Source organism: Camelus ferus, chromosome 6 (assembly GCF_009834535.1).
Source record: "Camelus ferus isolate YT-003-E chromosome 6, BCGSAC_Cfer_1.0, whole genome shotgun sequence".
Taxonomy (NCBI): Eukaryota; Metazoa; Chordata; class Mammalia; order Artiodactyla; family Camelidae; genus Camelus; species Camelus ferus.
Window position 1 is genome coordinate 72,263,888 of NC_045701.1, and position 19,274 is coordinate 72,283,161.

Genomic DNA, 19,274 nt, shown 5'->3' on the forward strand with positions numbered 1-19,274 from the left:
TGATGTAAAGGATGTCTTATTTTATTCTACATTTTAAAGAGCCATCAGTACAATTTTCTAATTCCTTATTGTCTAACATATGGCAAACACCATACATAACTTCCACTGTCAATTGTGATAATCAGGGTACAACCATTGTAGAGGGAGAAATCCTGACTCCTGAAGTCTGGTCTCTTATTGCGATAGAGAACCCTTGGAAACCTCTGTTGGCTGTTGTTGTTTGGTTAGGGAGATGCCAAATGAGTCACAATATAGATGGGTAAGATGGTCCTGGAGAGCAGTGCTGTTTGAGAGATACTGGCTAAAGGGAGTTTCTTTGAGTTGCACAGCAGTCAGATCAAACCAGGGGAAAGGCCTGGAGTAGGAAAAAAATACTGTTACTTTTTTATGTCTGTTCAATACATATGATTTTGCCGTTAAACACTTCCTTTAAAGAAAGTTTTCCTCCACTTGGAAATAAGGTTCTTCATTTTCTATATCAAACTAATTAAAATTCATAGTTAAATTAAAAATTCAGCTGGAGCTATTCAGTATGTCAATTTAATTGTACTTACGAGTTTTCACACTTTTGTACAATTCTCTAAGTGCATTTGGAGAGGAATTCACAATTAGAGAATGATTATGATAATGAAATTGACATCCTTTTCAGTATATTTTCCTTGAATTTAGAAAGAAAATACATAAGAGGATCATGGACATTAGGAATGGAAAAGACCTCATTTCTTTTATGCTATCCTCTTTTTAAAAAAAGATATCCTCTTTAACTGTATAGAGAAAGAAGTAGAAGTTAATATGCAAGTAAAAATGAGGCAGTTAAGTATTAGTCTCTAGTGGAATTCAATTAAAAAGCATTAAGACATAGGGTTTTATAGTGCTAAAATGATCAGGAGTGAGGCAAGGATATCTGCTGTCACCACACTTATCCAACATACTACTGGAAGTTGTAGCCAGTGCAATAAGGCAAGAAAAGAAAATAAAAGGCATAAAGATTGGAAAGGAAGAAATGAAACTGTACCTATTTATAGATGACATGAATGTCTATGTAGAAGATCCAAAAGAATCTACAAAAAATCTAGAATAAATGAGTTCAGCAAGGTTGCAGGATATAAAATATACAAAAATCAACTGTATGTATACATATATATATATATATATATATATATATATATATATATATGTAATGAACATTTGAGCACCAAAATTAAAAATGTAATTCCTTTCACACACACACAAAGCAGAATACTTAGGTGTAAATCTAACAAAGCATATATAGGACTTGCATACTGAAAACTACAAAATGCTGATGAAATAAATCAAAGGAGATCTATACAGATGGAGAGACATACTGTGTACATGGATGGGAAAACTCAACATTATAAAGATGTCAATTCTCCACAAATTGAGCTATAGATATAATGGTAAAACAAAAATTAGTGATAATACCAAATACTGGTGAGGACGCAGAGAAACTAAATCAAACATTGCTAGTGATGTAAAAGGATACAACTACTTTGAAAAGCAGTTTGGCAGTGTCTTAAAAAAATAAACACGCAACCACCTTATGACGTAGTCATTGCACACCAGAGCATTTGTGCCAGAGAAATTAAAACTTATGTTTACACAAAAACCTATACATGAATATTCATATTATCTTTATTCAAAATAGCCCCAAACTGGAAACATCCCAGATGTCCTTCAACAGGTGAGTGATTAAACAAACTATGGTACATACATGCCATGAATAGTACTCAGCAATAAAAAGGAATAAACTATTGATGCACACAGCAACTTGGATGAATCTCCAGAGCATTATGCTGAGTGAAAAAGACCAATCCCCAAAGGTTGCATAATATATGATTCCATTTATATAACATTCTTGAAATGACAAAATCATAAAAATGGAGAACAGTTCCATGGTTGTCAAGTTGGGGAGGAGGGGCCAACATGAAGGATTTCTAGTTATAGAACTGTTCTGTATCTTGACTGTATCAGTGTCAATATCCTGGTTGTGGTATTGTACTATAGTTTTACAATGCCTATATATAGATACTGTACTATGGTTTGTACCATTGGGGGAAACTGGATAAATGGGTTCCTGGGATTTCTTTGTATGATTTCTTAATAACTATATGTAAATTAAAAAATGTTTTTTAGAAGGGGGGAATATACAATTAAAAGGTATAATCCACTAAGAAAATAGAAAAATTATGAACTATTCATCAGATGATATGGCTTCAGACTTTATAAAAACAAAGATTAGAAAACTAAAAATAGAGTTACCACAGGATCCAGCCACCCCACTCCTGGGCGTGTATTTGAAGAAAATTAATTTGAAAAAATATACATACCCCACTGTTGAAAGCAGCACTTCTTACAATAGCCAAGACATGGAAGCAACCTAAGTGTCCACCAAAAGATGACTGGATAAAGAAGATGTGGTATGCATTTATACATACATATATATACAATGGAATATTACTCAGCCATAAAAAAGAATGGAATAATGTCATTTACAGCAACATGGATGGACCTAAAGATTATCATATTAAGTGAAGTAAGTCAGACAAAGACAAATGTCATATGATATCACTTATATGTGAAATCTAAAAAAAGATACAAATTTTATTTATAAACCAGAAATAGATTCACAGACATAGAAAATGAACTTATGGTTACCAGGAGGGAAAGGTAGGGGAGGGATACATTAGGAGTTTGGAACTGGCAGAGAGAGATACACACTACTATATATAAAATAGATAAACAACAAGGTCCTACTGTATAACACAGGGAACTATATTCAATACCTTGTAATAGCCTATAATGAAAAAGAACATGAAAAAGTATATATATGCGTATGTATAACTGAATCACTGTGCTGTACACCAGAAACTAACACAACATTGTAAATCAACTATACTTCAATAACAGAAAAATAGACCCACATCATGACACATACAATTTCAGGATACTGAGGTCAAAAGGTCCTAGCTTCCTGAGAGAAAAGAAACAAGTTTCAGACAAAGCATGAATTGAATTAGAATGGCACTGTACCTCTCAACAGCAACTCTAAAAGCTAAAAGACGATGGAGAAATGCCTTCAAAATTCTGAGGGAAAATGACTTCTAACCTAGATTCTACACCTGGCTATATTGTCAATAAAATGTTAGGTTAGAATAAAAACATTTTCAGACATAGTCTCTAAAAATTACTTCCTATGCAGCCTTTTCTAAGGAAGTACTGGAGGAGGACATATTCTATCATAATGAAGAAGTAAACCAAGCCAGAGGAAGAGGTATATAGGAAAAAGAGATCCAACACAAGAGAGAGGTGAAGGGAATCCCAGGATAAGGGGGAAGGAAAATTCCCAAACTGAAAGTGTATCACAGGCCATTGGTGATTAATTAGAATACAACACATAAGAGAGGGGGAAGGTCAAGGTTTACTTCCAGGGTTCTGGCTGGAACAGCTCGGGGAAGGAGCATGTGCTTAGATAAGAAACACTGGAGGAGCAGGCATGAGAGCAGGTGTGCTTTTGGGCAAGCTGAGTTTTGGTGGAGATGGTGAGTATGACCTTACCTGGGCACCAAATTGACACCTAGGCTAGAGACACAGAGTCACGTGCTGTCAGAGTGGAAATGGCAACCTAAGTCCCCAAGGGGAAATGATCACCCAGGAACAAAGTGTATAATGAGAAGAAAAGGCCTGGGACAGAGTCCTGAAAACTCCCAGACTTAAGGATGGGGCAGAAGACGAGCGGGCAAAGGAGGGACTGGAGGAGCAGGAGGAAAACGAAGAGAATGTGAGGGTTTCATGGAAACCAAGAGAAGTGATGGCTTCAAGAAGAATGGTGTGTTCAATAGCCAAGGAAGAAAAGGATTTTACAATGTCTAGTGAATTTAGTGACATGGAAGTAACAAGAGCAACAGGCTTTTTCCTCCTCTGGATCAGCTAGCCTCCTGTTCTTGGAGGTGTACTTTTCCTTTCCTAAATAAATCCTTTAAAAGTTTTCGCTACACAAAAGAAAAAGAAAAACAAAAAGCAACAATTTGTCCCTATTAGATTATTAAAGATTAAAAAGAATGATCTAGTAGTTATCAAGCTATACATAAATGGCACTCTCAAACACAACTGGTAGAAATGTAAGTAAGCACCACATTTTTGATGAGCGATTTTGGGACTACCTATCAAACATACTATATATAGTATATATATATTAAACCTCTGACCCAGAAATTCTACTGGTACAAGTGTGCAAAGTTTAAATACAAAAATGTTCAAAGCAGCCCTGTATGCAAAATGTGGGGCAGGGGGACCCACACTGCCATCAAGAGGAAATAAGCATGAATACATGTAGTTAAATAAATGTATCCAAGGGATGCCCACACAGTGCTCATAATTGATGCTGATATGATTATACTAACATAGAACGGTATCCATGACATAGTAAGCACATGTAGTCCCCATGTTTCTAAAATGCATATATAGATATAGGTAAGCATTCACATTATGACAATATAAATATATGTTTGTAAATGCATAGGTAAAAAGACAAAAATACAAAAACCATCAGAGGTAAAGTCTAGGAAATGGGATTTGGGGGGCAAAGGCAGGTTCTCACTTTTCCATTACTAGACTTTTTTATAAGAAAGTATTGTTTTTATAAATTTTAAAGATAACATGAAAGGACAAAGATAAAAAGCATCTGCTGAGACAACAGTGTGGGAGAAGTTAGACTGGCCAGCTCTCTGATACCTTACCTTTTCTGAGACAGGTTCTCAGCATAGGCTTTGCTGACAAAATCTTGTACTTGAAATTTTCGGCAGGATGCTCCGTCTTTCCCACAGGTCTCGAAGTGCACAGAGAGGAATAGTTCATTTAGAAGCTGCAGCACTTGTGAGTGGGACATGTCCTTTCTTGTGCAGGTGTTTATGGCTGCATAGAACACGCCTTCCAACCACTTGACATTGAGGATTATTCCCCCTAAATGTCAATGAGAAAGGAAATACCAGTTAGCACCACCAAAAAGGTTTGCAGGGAGCCTAGCAAAGCCACCTTTTTTCCAAGACAGCTTGGTTTTATGAACCTCAAGAAAAGCAAACCCTCCTTCCCAGGCCAAGAGCCCTGTTTGTGCCCTTCATAACATATGTTGACTCTATCACAGGTGGACAGATAGGCTAATGTAGACATTGCTAATGACAAATGCATCTCTAGAAATCTCTAGAATGGTCCTTGCCAATAAGGAAAACTGCAAGATCACAGCAAAGAAAAGCCAGTTAGTCCCAGACGCTACATCCTCCTGTTCAAATAGGCTCTCCCATCTGGTTGTTTCCAACTCACTCTAAAGGGTCTGATTAATCACACTTCTCAGGTTTCCATAATAAAGGCTACTTTTTTGCCATCAAAGCTGCTCCCATACAAAACTTAAATAGTTGAGAATGTATCTAGCTTGTAGTTATAAATACACACACACACACACATACACACACACACAGGGATTTAATAAAATAGCAAGAGGATGAGAGGAAGTTAATTGTCAAGTGTCAATAATATGGTGAGCCAATACCAGCAGGACTGTAGGGGCAGGTAGCCTGAAGAATCACAGGATCTTGGAGAGCAGCTGTGATTTCCTTATTGGCCCCCCAGATATTGTCAAGATCTTCAACACACTGATACTGAGGCCGCAAGATATTGGTGTGGTTCAGTAGGTGTTTCAACCTGAAAGTAAAGCCACCAAGACAGGGAGTACAGAGCCAGGACTGGAGTAAACCACTACGTGATCCACTGAGTCCACATCCAGGCCCAACAACCTAGTCCCCTGCACAGCACTGCTCAAAGGCAAATGCAGGTGTGGGTCAGTGCTGGGGCACCACTTCTTAGCTGGATTGTTCATCTGTCCACCTCACAAACACTTATGGATGGTAATCAAGTGCCAAGCACTGGCTTAGACAATAGGGGTACAAAAATAATATTTGACACATGCTCTCAATCACTTTTCATGCTGTTTCATACTGCTTATTGGCTGGTGGTCTCCCTTCTCACTGATGTACAAGGGACCACTAGTCAGCTTCAAGTAGTAGGAAGCAGTGCTCTATTGCAGTTCTAAACATGTGCACATCAAAGAAAATGTCCCACCCACCAGTGCTGTTGGTTTTGGAGAAGTGGGGAAGACACAATTACAAAGGCTGGCTGAGTCCTTCTGCCGATGAAGCTACTTCCACCTCTGACTGGGAATGATCTACTCCAAGAGGTAGGGGCTGGATGGAGATGAGGAGACAGAGCAGTTCTGCCAGTCCTGTGCTCACCCTAACAAGATACCTGGGTATTGGGATGGCAGCTACAAAGCTGTACACAATGCAGGCCTTTTCAAGGCTGGTTTGAATTTCTACACAGATGTTAGGCAGCTGAGACGGCAGGCAGCAGAGGAATATCACGTTGGCCCACTGCACCAGGGAAGAGTTACGGTAAAAGCACTGGATTCCCAGTTTCTTGAACTCACCTGGGAGGGATAAAGGAAGTCAGAAAGATCACAATACAAAGGAGTTTGACTTCAGCATCAACTGGGAGAAGATGACAATTATTTTATCTCAAATCTCATCACCATATAAATCAGAAGAGATTCCCTCATTCAATGCCCTAACCCCATGACCACGGCAGCTGGTGACACTGCAGCAGTGCTTGAGACTGTAAGATAACTCATCCCTGTCTTACGTTTAGACTGAATGCTAGAATTTTTCAGATTTTTTTTTTTTTTTGGAAGAAAAAAGTCTGAATAAAGCCTTCTGCTTCAATTTACTGAATTTATCATGTACCAGCTAATGTACAAAGTACTTTACATACATTATCTAGGGAATCCTCACAAGGACCTTATGAGGCAGAGGTTACTATTTTTCCATATTATAGATGAGGAAACTGAGGCTTCAAGAATTATGTGACTGGGCCAAAGTTAAATAGCTTAACTGGCTTGAAGTGGTGGGAAAGACTGAATGAGTGCAAGAGCATAGGGCAGAGGCTGGGATGAATTTGGAAAAATATGCTTACAGTTTCAGTAAAGTATACACAATTTAACGTTAACAAGATATTTATAAATATAGAGAGAAATGTGATCACTCATGTAGTTGCACAAAAACACTCCTTGATAGTTAATTATTTGATTTGTACTTATTGTGATCTGGATTCTGGAAAGTAAAAGTGTAAGCTACATATGGTAGTGTGTTTTAAGTGTTATTGGAAAACAGAATATTATGCATTGGGAGAGGTCAGCTCTTATCATCACCACCACGAGTACATGATACATTTGATGCCGAGGTTGTCTGGGTACTCAACTACTTCCAGGAAGGAAGATGCACAGGCCAAAGAGGAAGTTCAGAAAACACGTACAACTCACTCTTCTTGCATGTGTAATTTTCAAAAGTGCATAGAAACTGATGCTGAGCGTTTTGAATTCTTGCTTTCTTATACAACATGCAGAGATATTCTATAACTTTAATTTTATTAATAAACATATTGCTTCCCAAAGAATATATGTACTTTATTGAAATATCATATTTACTGGTCCTATTGATGAGATTTAAGAAACTGCCTTGAGTGGTAAGATTTTTTTAGTTTCCTTAATATAGAAAGAACATTTACAAATCAGTAAGAAAAAAAATACAGGCACTCCAACAGAAAAATTGGACAAAAAAGAACTCAAAAATGATGAAATAGTAATAAGCCTATAAAAATACTTAACTCTTCTAATGATCAATGAAAGACATATTAAGACAAGAAAAATTTTAAAGGCATATTAAAGTGGCAATCTAAAAATAAGATTCTCAGAATTAACAAGCATGTTGTAAACTGGGTATTCTTATACAGGGCTGATAAAAGTTTATACCTGAACATCTTTTGGAGGTCAATTTGAAAAAATATATCAGAAGTTTCTTTAAGAATTAAGTATACCTACTATATGACTCAGCCATCCCACTCCCAAGTGTTTACCAAAGAAAAATTAAAGTATTTCTTCTTGGCAATATTTGTTCATAAATGTTCATAGCAGCTTTACTTGTAATAGCCCCAAACTGGAAATTACTTGCATATCTATCAACAGATGAGCTACAGAATATCCATGCAGTGAAACACTACTCAGAAATAAAAAGGATATCAATACACGAAGCAGCATGGATATATCTCAAAATAATTATGCAGGTGAAAGAAGATCCAAAAAAAAAAAGTACAAATGGTATGAGTTCATTAAATATAAAATTCTATAAAATGCAAGCAAAACAGTAGTGAGAGAGATCAGATTATTGGTTTCCTGAGTTGGGGGCTGTGCAGAGGTAGAGAGATAAGGATTAAGAGGAACCTTTTTGGGGTGACGGATGTGTTCATTCTTGATTGTGCTGACAGTTTCATAGAAGGATACATGTGTCAAAACATCAAATTGTATACTTTTTAAATGCGTAGTTGACTGTATACAAAGCATATCTTAATAAAGCTGTACCTGTTCTCTGACCTAGTAGTTTTGTTTTTTAAATTATGTCTGAAGATGTCCTACTAAATAAGGCACAGTTACATAAATTATCATAAAGTCATACTTAGGAATACTACACAAACTTAGAATCATGATTTTGAAGAATGTTAAGTAATATGAGAAAAGTGAAAAAAGGAGGATACAAAAACTTTGTATAGTATCAATTACTGATACAATCTGTTATAATCAGAGAAAAAAATGGGAAGGAAATTATAATCTTGGTAAGAGGCTTAAAGGTAGTTATTTACTTCCCTATAATTTTCTAAACTTTCTATAATATGCATGTATTACTTTACACTTTGAAATTATTGAAGTATAATTTACATACAGTGCAACACATAGATCTGAAGTAAATAGTTTGATCATTTTTGACAAATCCATATACCCATGTAACTCAAATCTCTCCCAAGATATAGAATATTTCCATCGTCACAGGAAGTTCCTTCAGGCCTCTTTTCAATATCCCCTGAAGCAACCACTGCCCTGATTTCTTTTTTTGTTTTGTTTTAATTTTTAAAAATTTTTTATTTAAGTGTAACTGATTTACAGTGTTAGTTTTAGGTGTACAGCAAAGTGATTCAGTTATACATATACATATACATATATATATATATACACACATATATTTTCAAATTCTTTTCCATTATAGCTTGTTACAAGAAATTGAATATAGTTCCCTGTGCTATACCGTAGGTCCTTGCTGTCTATCTATTTTATATATAGTAGTGTGTATCTGATAATCCCAATCTCTTATCCCTCCACACCTCTTCCCCTTTGGTAACCATAGTTTGTTTTCTAGTCTGTGAGTCTATTTCTGGTTTGTAAATAAAATTTGTATATTTTTTTAGATTCTACCTATAAGTGATATCATATGATATTTGTCTTTCTCTGTCTGACTTACTTCACTTAAAATGATACTCTCTAGGTCCATCTATGTTGCTGCAAATGGTATTATTTCATTCTTTTTATGGCTGAGTAATATTCCATTGTGTATGTATGTGTATATGTATATGTATATAAACACACACCCCTCATCTTCTTTATCCAGTCATCTGTCGATGGACATTTAGGTTGTTTCCACATCTTGGCTATTGTAAATAGTGTTGCTATGAAGATTGGGGTGCATGTGTCTTTTTGAATTATAGTTTTCTCCAGATATATGCCCAGGAGTGGGAGTGCTGGATCATATGGTAAGTCTGCTTTTAGTTTTTTAAGGAACCTCCATACTGTCCTCCATAGTGGCTGCACCAACTTACATTATGACCAACACCACTGTTCTGATTTCTATCACCATAGATTAGTAAATGGAATCATTACAAAACATTTTTAAAGTTTTTTAGTAAATGTTATTTTTTAAAAAATAAGGCCAAGTGTTTGGAAATGGTAAACACCCACCAGACTCTAACTGGTCCAATTAGAAGATCTGAACTCTGTTTGGAAAGATTCTCTGTATCAAAGATATCTGGCCATCAAGGGCACAGGAAAGAGAGATGGATATAAAACATTTAAGTGGAGAAGAAAACTGCTTTAAGGAACAAGTTAAAAAAGCATCTCTCTGGCTTTTCTCAGGGCTAGCAAACTGAGGACTCAGCATGCTGCGTGAGAGGATTCCTCTTTTGAGGGACCCTTTCAGAACAGCCTCATCACCACCTAAAGAACACACCCAAGCCCCCTTTCTACCACTCAGTGCTCCTCACCCAGGGCCTCTGGCCTCCGTGTGGAGATCCGCAGGCTCTCTGCAGGGATGGGGACAAGCTGAAGCAGTGTATGAGCCAGCTGCTTCCCCAGGTGGCCGCCTCCAATGATGCCCACCTTTAACTCATCATCATCAGGAATGTCTTCTGAAATTTTCTTCTCCTGTGATGATTTTTTGGAGAATGACTCTCTGGAGAATGACACAGACACATACATAAATACACACACACCGCGCAGCCCTTCTTGACTGTCAAACTTTGATGTTCTCTACTTTAAGTTCCTCAAATGCAGCCTGCTATGACACCCTAAGTACTTCAGAGAGAAGCATTCCAGTTATGTCCCATGGATCTAGCATCACTAGGGAATGAAATCTTCCTCCTGAGTGAATTTTCCAGGAAGTAAAGCATACCTCTTCAAAGGATCAAACTTGTTTAAAACATTCGTAAATAAACATTTTTTTGGTGATGTAAACTGTGTATTTCTCTGCCTTTTAAACACAAGGTCTGAATATTTAACTGTTTCTTTGGCTCAGGACCATCACTGTGAGCTGCGCCTGTTACACTTTATCCTTTATTGTTTTCCTGTGCAGACAGCTGTCAGTTTCCATCTCCATCAGGACCAGTGCACCCCTCTCCTACCATAACACCTCCTCTTTCTAGTTTGCAATTTCAGGTCTGCACAAACCCAGAAAACCAAGTAACTTAGCCTTTTTCAAACATAATGATTTATAAAAGTAAATGGTTTATAAGGGAAAACAGACTTAAGAAACTGAGGATTAAGAGTTTGAGGCCACTCTTTCCAGAGGGTCACTTATTGTTGGTTGTGGATGTGTTTCAGTGGCTCAAGATGAACAAAGTTGGACCTCCGAATACATAAGGCATTGTTTTATATTGTTACATGACAATCCTATATTTGTTCTGTATTTCTGTGAAAAGTGGAGTCTTAAAAGTTCTGGAGTTTCCACATAAGCATCGCAAGCCACATTCTATTTAAGGTGTCTCTCTTGGTTACAAGGAGAACATTTTCTCTCTGTGCCTGATCCTTCCAAATAGAAAATGCCTCCTGGAAGTTTCACATATCAGTTTCTCATCACTCATCTTGGATGCTGCCAATAGATTTATGTGTCCTTATCAATCAGCCAGTCAGCCAACTCCTTGAGGGGTCTGCTCCTTGGATATGTGCCGTGTCTCTAGCGTGTTCAATTCAGAGCTGGTCCCATTGTCTAGGAATTCATCTAATTTCAGAGAAAAGTAAACTGAGAAGTAAACTGAGGGGTGAGGGTGGGAGTGGGGAACAAATGTTCCACTGGTGACCTAGAGTTACAGAATCTAGGTGCTTAGTCCTAGGTACTTGGCTCTCATACACCTCCTATTTAAGCATCAGAAAAACGTCTTTGCAAATCAGTATTCCTGTTTTCAGGCAAGTCATCCGGCCATAGGGACCCAAAGTCCCAGCAGGCTTTTTTATGGGAAGCATTCCACTGTTAGCTCAGCCCCTAAAGGGAAAACCAACCCCATTTTCAGCCAACAGCCATGGAATGGTTAGTCCTTAGTAGCTGTGGAAGACAAGGTGGTCATCCCAATGAGGGAGTGAATGAACAGATGAATGAATGAATGAATGAGTGAATGAGTGATTTCATCAGTCTACTCACTGATTGGAAAGGAAATCACTGCTAATCCATGTTTTATTACATAACCGCAGCCAAGGGACCTGGGTATGCATTTCCCTGACATTTTCAGACCAGGAGTACTTGGAAGACACTCCCCCTGCCAAAGTTATTCTCCAAAATAATAAGTTTATGTCATTTAGATTCTCTGCAGTGAGATTCTTCTCCGTCTGCCTGATCTTGGCAACATAGCTTACCTCAAATTACGAAGTAGCTTGCAGAAGAAAGCTGCATGGGCACAGGCCTTGATCATTAGCCCATGAGAACGGCCCAGCAAATACAGCCAGCTACGGTCTTCCTCTTGAATCCCATACTCAAACTGCAGGGACTTAAGGTCCTCTAGCATGTCCATTTCCAAGCCAGCATCTCCTGCAGAGACAGATACCAGTTAATTTGGCTCCCTGTCTTGGAAGAGGAAAGAGTCTATCAGGAGGGTGTGTGCGCCCAAGTCCCAGGCTCTCCTGATGGTGGCTTCAGCACCTCTGTCCTCCCAGTTCTGAACCCATCCACTTCTCCAAGTGTGAGTCTTGGAGGATTCCTAAGCACTGACTCCCCATGAATCAGAAATACTAGATTCATGAGAAATCTGGACAAAATCCAAAGTAACCTTCCTCCACATAGGCTCCAGACGCTTTTCTCAGCAGGTGCACTTACAGTAGTAATGGGTTTCACAGGTGCTCTTGGGCCAGGACCTTCTCCCTTTCATTCTCCCCAAGGTTTTAGAAATAGGACTGAGTATTTAGACCACATTTCACAGAAATGCTCCCCTTTCACTAACTCTGTGTTCCCCAGAGGGTAGAAAAGAACCCAAACTAAATATCACAGTCCCCTGTCTAGAGCAGGGATACCTAGATTTTAGAAAATGAAGCCAGAGATGTATAAGCCCTTCTCTGTCTCTGTCTCTATCTCCCCTCGCATCCCCCCTCTATATAGGTATCTCACTAATCAAACTGAGAAGATGGCTCTGCTCCTCAGTACTTCCAGTCCTGGAGGGTAAGAGCTACATTTCCAGAGAAAATTACCCAAGAAACTTGTCATTATGACTCCTTAACTACCAGATTACTTCAGTCTTTGAGTCTTAAAGGGCCAGCCCTACCTAGAGGTTTTCTGGACCTGAAACATGAAGGTGTGAATTCCTTCTTTACTTCTTGGAGTACTATACCAGGGCAGTATGGGATCCTCCTTTTCCCGACAGAAGGTTCTGGACTTCTAATTGTTTTTTGTTTTTTGTTTTGCAGACTAGACTATCATACAGATCTTAGCACTGCTCAAGGAGTTATTTTTCAAGCCCTTTTTTGTGTTCAAGAAGTCAATGAATAAATAATAATAAAGTAATAAAACAATACATAAATTCCAGGGACCTAATGTACATCATAGTGACTATAGTTAATAATAACATATTATCTACTTGAAATTTGCTGAGAGTAGATCTTAAGTGTTCTCACCACAAAAAAAAGGTAACTGTGAGGTGATGGAAATGTCAATTAACTTGACTGTGGTAATCATTTCACAATGTATATCAAATCGTTATATTGTACAACTTAAATATATATAATTTTTATTTGTCAATTATACCTCAATAAGGCTGGGAAAAATCAATAATATTCAAATAACCTATTTTACAGCAATGGCAAAATTGAGATCATAATTCAAAGCTACTCATCTCTATAATTTTCTTATTAAAACTTTACTGAGGTGAAATTTACAAAACAGCCATTCAAAAGTGAACAATTCAGTACATTCAGTGTTGTACACCCACTACCTTTAGTTCCAAAACATTTTCATCCCCCACCAAAGGAAACTCTATACCCGTTAAACAGTTTCTCCCCACTTCCTCCCCACCCCCCTCAACCGCTGGCAACTACTAATGTTTCTTATCTCTATGGATTTTCCTTTTATGGATATTTCACATGAACAGAATCATACAAAATACAACCCTTTGTGTCTGGCTTCTCTAATCCCTTTCCTAGGAGGCCTGTTAGTTCACTCTTTCAATCTCTTTAAAAGCAAAGTCTCCTGAACTTGAAGTGAAGAGCACAGAAGTTCTCAAGCCTAAGAAACCCTTTCTTAGACCAAAACTGTGGGTAGGCCATCCTAATGTTGCAAGTGAGGTTTCCTGATCCAAAGGAAAGAGAAGCTCAAAACCTTGCAGCTCAGCAAGACAACGCGGCGCAGGCTAACTTGGACAAACGTGGATTCTAGACTCATCCTTTACTTACGCATTCTCAAAAATGGGGATCCAGTGGTTGTGGCTTTGTAACACATCCAGTTGGCTAGGCTGAACTCCATTTGCCAGCATTCTTTTCCCTGTGTTTCTAGTTAGGGTGTATGGTAAGAGGTTTCCACGCAGGATCACAGGTGAAGGTGCAGCAGCCACCAGTCTGTGTTTGTGTGCAAGGCTGGGGCAGGCGCTCTGTCTGGCTGTCTGTGGGCGGCTCTGTTGCTGTGGGGCAGCAGTTGGGCCTGCAACTGTTTCACCTTCCCCCGGATCCTCCTGCAGCTTCTCACACTCGTGAGCCAGGGGTGTTCAGCTGCGTGACAAAGGCCACCAGTGAGCTCCCCTTGGAGGACACTCACTTCATCAGGTTGGAGGTTGTGAGAATGGGCAGGAGTTTAAGTCCATCCCCATGGGTCTCCAGCTCGTCCTTGCTCCCCCTCTCAGTTTTTTATCCATCTTCTCTTCCCCACTGCCTGCGCTACAGATTTCTAGCTCTACCAACATGAAGACAACCTTCCAGAGACTGCTTAACCAATTGCCATACTTGAGCAAGGTCAAAGCCTTCTAATGAATCCCATGTATAGATTAGATAGACAGATTGATGGACTATATATTCCAAGTGGTTCTGCTTCTCTAAAGGAACCCTCATACACTAGTCAAGTTACCATTTTTTATTTGAAGACCAGCCAATAACTTTAGCAAATTAAACTCCTGCTTCTTCAACAGCTAGACAGTTGATCAGGATAAGAACCGGGCATGAGGTTATCCGGAATTGCAAGGAAGACTGCAAAGTGGAGGAGCAAACAATGGAATGTGATCCCCTTAAAGTAGGCTTTCTCAGCAATGGCACTACTGACATTTTGGGCAGGATAATTCTTTGTTGTAGGGAGCCGTTTGTGCACTGTAGGATATTTCGTAGCATCCCTGGCCTCTATCCACTAGATGCCAGTAGCTCCAACCAGTTGTGGCTACAAAACATGTCTCCAGACATTGACACATCTCCTAGGAGGGCAAAATTGCCCTCAGATGAGAACCACACTGCCTCAAAGCCTGCTGCGTGCCACTGTATGAGCAACTTCTTTTCCTCCCTCCACTTTACCTGCTCCACACAGTCATGGGACCATAGGATTCTATACACTCCGAGAATCGTTCCCTCCTATTACAGATTAAGATGAGTCTGGAGAGAAGGGACTCATCCAGCATCACACAGCTTGTCAGTGGTCGAGCTGCGACAAGAGGCCAGGTCTTTTGCTAGAGGCAGTGCTCCTTCTGTTAACCATACGGCCTTGCTTTGCCATAAGCACTGTTACTCCATAACCTTGAAGTGTTGCTAGGCTGCTGAATGCAGTCACTGAGGCAGATCTGTACTGGTCCCAAGAGACAGGGCAATTATTTCACTGTTCTGCACAAAACAACCGGGAGGGAAGAGAAGGCACCAAGGAAGAAACAGCTTTATTAGGAGTCTAGGCATGTCTGGGAAACCCAGTTCAGTCACAAAGAAGAAAGGCTAATTTTGGTACAGGGCAGGAAACTGGCATTACAGAATATCCTCTCGAAAACCAACTGTGAAACTAAAACCTCCATCTTAATAGCCTTACAGAAACGCTGCTCAGTTTAGCCCAGGTGGAACTTCTGGAAGCTCCCAGTGGAATCATGAGATTTGTGCAGAAAGGGAGCACTCTCTCTAGCATTGCTGAATCAGAGCTCCATACAAGGTTAGGGGTCTGGGTGGGAGAAGCAGAGGAAAAGGTAAGGGGGATGTTCTCATCTCCCACACAAGGCTACCTTAGGGTGCAGTGAAAGAGGAACCACAGTTTCTGAACACAGGGTAGCCTGGGGCAGCAGAGGGACACCGGCTGAAGAAACACAATGTCTCGGCAATCTTTGTCATGACATAGAGAACTCTGCACAGTCTGGTGGGGAGGGCACCTCACAGGTCCTGGTGACACTGGCAGCCCTTCCTGAGGCCCCCTGGGAGAGAGCCATGATGGTTCTGTTCTGACTTCCTTCAGAGCAGAACTGCCAGTGTCCAGCTCCAAGTCCAGGGTCATAATACACTGAGGGGAATGGAGCGGCCACCCTAAGACACTGGTACCTCTCAGTCTAGGAGAATTCTCTTCTGGAGTAGTCACTTTCCTCAGACCAAGAGAGATCTTGCCCAATATGGGCCCAATCTAGAAATTATTCCCACCTTCACATGTGCACCAGGTGGAGAGAATCTTTCTCGTGAGGAAAAGCTTTAGATTCTGGCCCTCAGATGACGGCCCTTGGACAGAAGATCAGTCTGAAGTTGTTGGTGTCCAGGTGCTGGTTTCTGTCCCAAAAGTAGCAGACACTGCCTACTGATGTTGGGCCCAAGTGATGAGATGCTGTAACTCTCCCAAAGCAGAGCACTCTCTACTTTCACAGGCAGGAAAGGAAGAGAGGTTTCAGAGTGGCTGATGCCATTTAATTCTTCCATCGAATTTGCTGTGGAAACAACAAACAATGATCAGTTTTCACTGATTCCTACAGATAGGTGGAGGGAATACAATAAAACAAGGCTCACAGCTAGGTAATGTAAGGAAAAGAAGGATGGAGGAGGGAGGTTCAGAAATTTTTTTTTAATGTTTAGGGGAGTTCATTTATTCAGAGATGGATTAAACACTTATTCTGTATCTTACAAGCCTGATTTAGGGCATTTATTCTGGTTCTGCCCTCCTCAAGACCAAGATTCACTAGCTTTATTTAGCTTTTGGCAGGTTCCAAAATATCTAACAGGGAGCTAAACTTCATGTTAACAAAAAGCTCAGCAATTTCATGCTATGAGAGATGAGTCAGCTGTGTTCCCCAAATAGCTCAAATTCACTTCAACCACTTCTTATTTCCAATAGGTAGGTCACATCCAGCCCCAGGAAGCTGTACAGTTTGGATATTCTGAATCTGTAACATTTGTTCCTGTACTTTCAGTAGTTAGTCCCTCCTACCTGCTAGGTTTAACAGTCATCAGAGCACTATAATTAAGTCTCAGCCAAGGTCCCCAGATTACCCTTGTATCATCCCACATCTCAAGACTGATTGATTTCTACTGTCTAACCAGTACTTTTGACCTGCAGGCCCACATGAGATCCTTATCAAGAGCTCCATAGGCTCAGCTGACAGCAATCCCATCCAGGCAGGACTTGGGAGTTTATCCTCGATGCTCATTTGTGAACTGCATACTGAGAGTGCTGAAGGGGTGAGCTGCAGTGCTCACCGAGCTGTTGAGAATGGCATCAATCTTCTCCTCCTCTGCCGATCCTTTATCCACCTTGCTCCTGTACGCGAGCAACTGCTGACGATCTTTCAGGTCCCGGTAAGTCTGCCATCGAAACAGACAACAATAAAAACCTCCAATTAGCCTGCTCTAGGAGGGCCTTCTTCCTTTTGTCACTCCCACTTTGAGCCAAGAGTCAAGGAAGAGCCGATAGGCTACAGTGGGATGACTGTGGGGTCAAGCACTCATAGAACTTCATGTCAGAGAGACGTCTACAGAGCTTATGTGGCTCGATTCAGTTGTATGAATTCTCCGAGTGCAACAAATTTATAAAAGCAGAGAGAAACCAGTCAGAGGGCTGGGAAAATCACACAGGAGCACTGGTCTCCAAACTAACTCCTAACAAATCATTCTGTCCATTGAGGCGAGAAAGACATAAGTATCTCAGGATCTAGGCCCCGAAACTAATGTAATCCCCACTCTCCACTGAGGTCTAACTCAAAATTCTCATTTCTTAGGGACTCACATCAATGACGACATCGTGACACTTGAACTTGGTGGCTAAGTTCAACTTTGTGTCCACATCTTCCACCAGATTGACATACTCCTGTAATATCTATGGGAAGAAGTACTTCTGATTAACGATTTCCAGACGCATAAAACCCAGAGCTCTGAAAGGTGGAATAAAATCCTGAAGAATGAAAAGAGTTCAGTATCTGCTGTCTACAGTTCCCATCCTCAACCCCAGGACCAGTTCCACAATGTGAAACGAGGTGCACTCTCTGCAGTACTCCCGTGCTCCCCCAGGAGAGAAAGGAAGGGCCCATTCCTCCTTAGCCCAGAGCTAGATACCCATGCCAGCAACAGGTGTGCCCTGGATCTGACCCAGGGCTGTGCCCCTTGCTCCTTGATGTCCTTTCTCAGTGAGGTCTCCTTTTGTATCACTTGAACAGTATGTTAGTACTCCACCCGGGCTAAACATAGTAGCTGCTCCTCAGAGAGGGTAGCCTGGGATTACTCCTAAAGGGCCGAGGAGAATTTCCTTTCCTGGCCTTTTCTATCTCAAGGTGCAGTACAGCCATTATATTGCCTTTCAGGTAAGACTACAGCAGGTCAGGTCTCCCACTGCTGACCAGTAAGAGGTTAAAAGTTAGGTCTCCGAGAGGATCTTGTACCCAACTCTCTTTAGGAGCCATTACCTGGACTGGGGCACTGTTCTTGTGCAAAATTTCCACAACCCGATGGAAGCCGACGGGTGCTCTCTTCTTGGTGTAGCCCAGCCAGTTCTGAAAAAGGAAGACAGGGCAGCCGTCAGTAGGCCAGATACATTCAACATACTCTGAGCTAGACTCCCTATGTTTTGTGGTCAGACTAGCATAACATGGTGGTGAGAACAGATGGGAGGGGAGAGAGCAATGAAGAAAGATGAGAGTTTCAGAAAAGTCAAGGAACTCAGGACGGTGGAAAAAAGTCAGAGGTATGAAATAAGTTCTTAGATCTATAGGTACGAATGCAGAAAAAAGTGTGAAATATGGCTAAATGAAATAATCAATTTATTTAACAATACTTGTAGTAAGAACTTATCTGGGTAGAAAAATCCTACCCTTTACATCTTTATACTTACATAAATGTTTATTTGGAAATTTATGAGGAAAAGTATGAAAAGCCACCCATCAAACTTTTCACAGTGTGTGCCTTGAGGAAGGGACTGAGAAAGGAACAGGTGCAGATCACAGAAGAGAAACTTCATTCTTTACTCTCTATACTTTCATTTCGGCTTTGATTTTGACACAGGGATGTGCTGCATTGGTAGTTTATGTACCGAATTAAATAACTAACAAAGGGGGAAGACAAAAAATCCTCAAATCAAAATGGAAAAATGGATATTTAAATTGTAAACCAACAGAGATATAACAACCAAATGTAATGGAAAATCCTTGGCTGGACCCTG

At 40.1% G+C, this 19,274-nt stretch overlaps 2 protein-coding genes across 4 annotated transcripts in view; both read right to left on the minus strand.

Moving 5' to 3' along the window:
- On the minus strand, nucleotides 1-16,417 carry NOXRED1 (NADP dependent oxidoreductase domain containing 1). Of its 2 annotated transcripts, none has more exons than XM_014559126.2 (7): nucleotides 16,280-16,417; nucleotides 12,068-12,239; nucleotides 10,207-10,394; nucleotides 6,316-6,496; nucleotides 5,564-5,715; nucleotides 4,758-4,980; nucleotides 1-355 (listed from the first exon to the last, which is right to left on the minus strand). In XM_014559126.2, exons 2-7 carry the CDS (start codon nucleotides 12,220-12,222, stop codon nucleotides 175-177), a joined length of 1,080 nt encoding a protein of 359 aa, XP_014414612.1. In that variant the 5' UTR covers nucleotides 12,223-12,239; nucleotides 16,280-16,417; the 3' UTR covers nucleotides 1-174. The 2 variants fall into 2 exon arrangements, with proteins under 2 accessions (XP_014414612.1, XP_006184645.2); XM_006184583.3 differs by lacking the exon at nucleotides 16,280-16,417 and adding an exon at nucleotides 14,090-14,227.
- Nucleotides 15,521-19,274, minus strand: part of VIPAS39 (VPS33B interacting protein, apical-basolateral polarity regulator, spe-39 homolog) — a 23,486-nt gene continuing 19,732 nt past the window's right edge. For both annotated transcript variants that reach the window (XM_014559125.2, XM_006184438.3), the window contains 4 exons: nucleotides 18,523-18,609; nucleotides 17,850-17,939; nucleotides 17,324-17,428; nucleotides 15,521-16,557 (listed from right to left, as the gene is read on the minus strand). In XM_014559125.2, coding sequence (XP_014414611.1) covers nucleotides 16,537-16,557; nucleotides 17,324-17,428; nucleotides 17,850-17,939; nucleotides 18,523-18,609 — 303 coding nt within the window. In that variant the 3' untranslated portion in view covers nucleotides 15,521-16,536. The remainder of the gene's footprint in view (nucleotides 16,558-17,323; nucleotides 17,429-17,849; nucleotides 17,940-18,522; nucleotides 18,610-19,274) is intronic.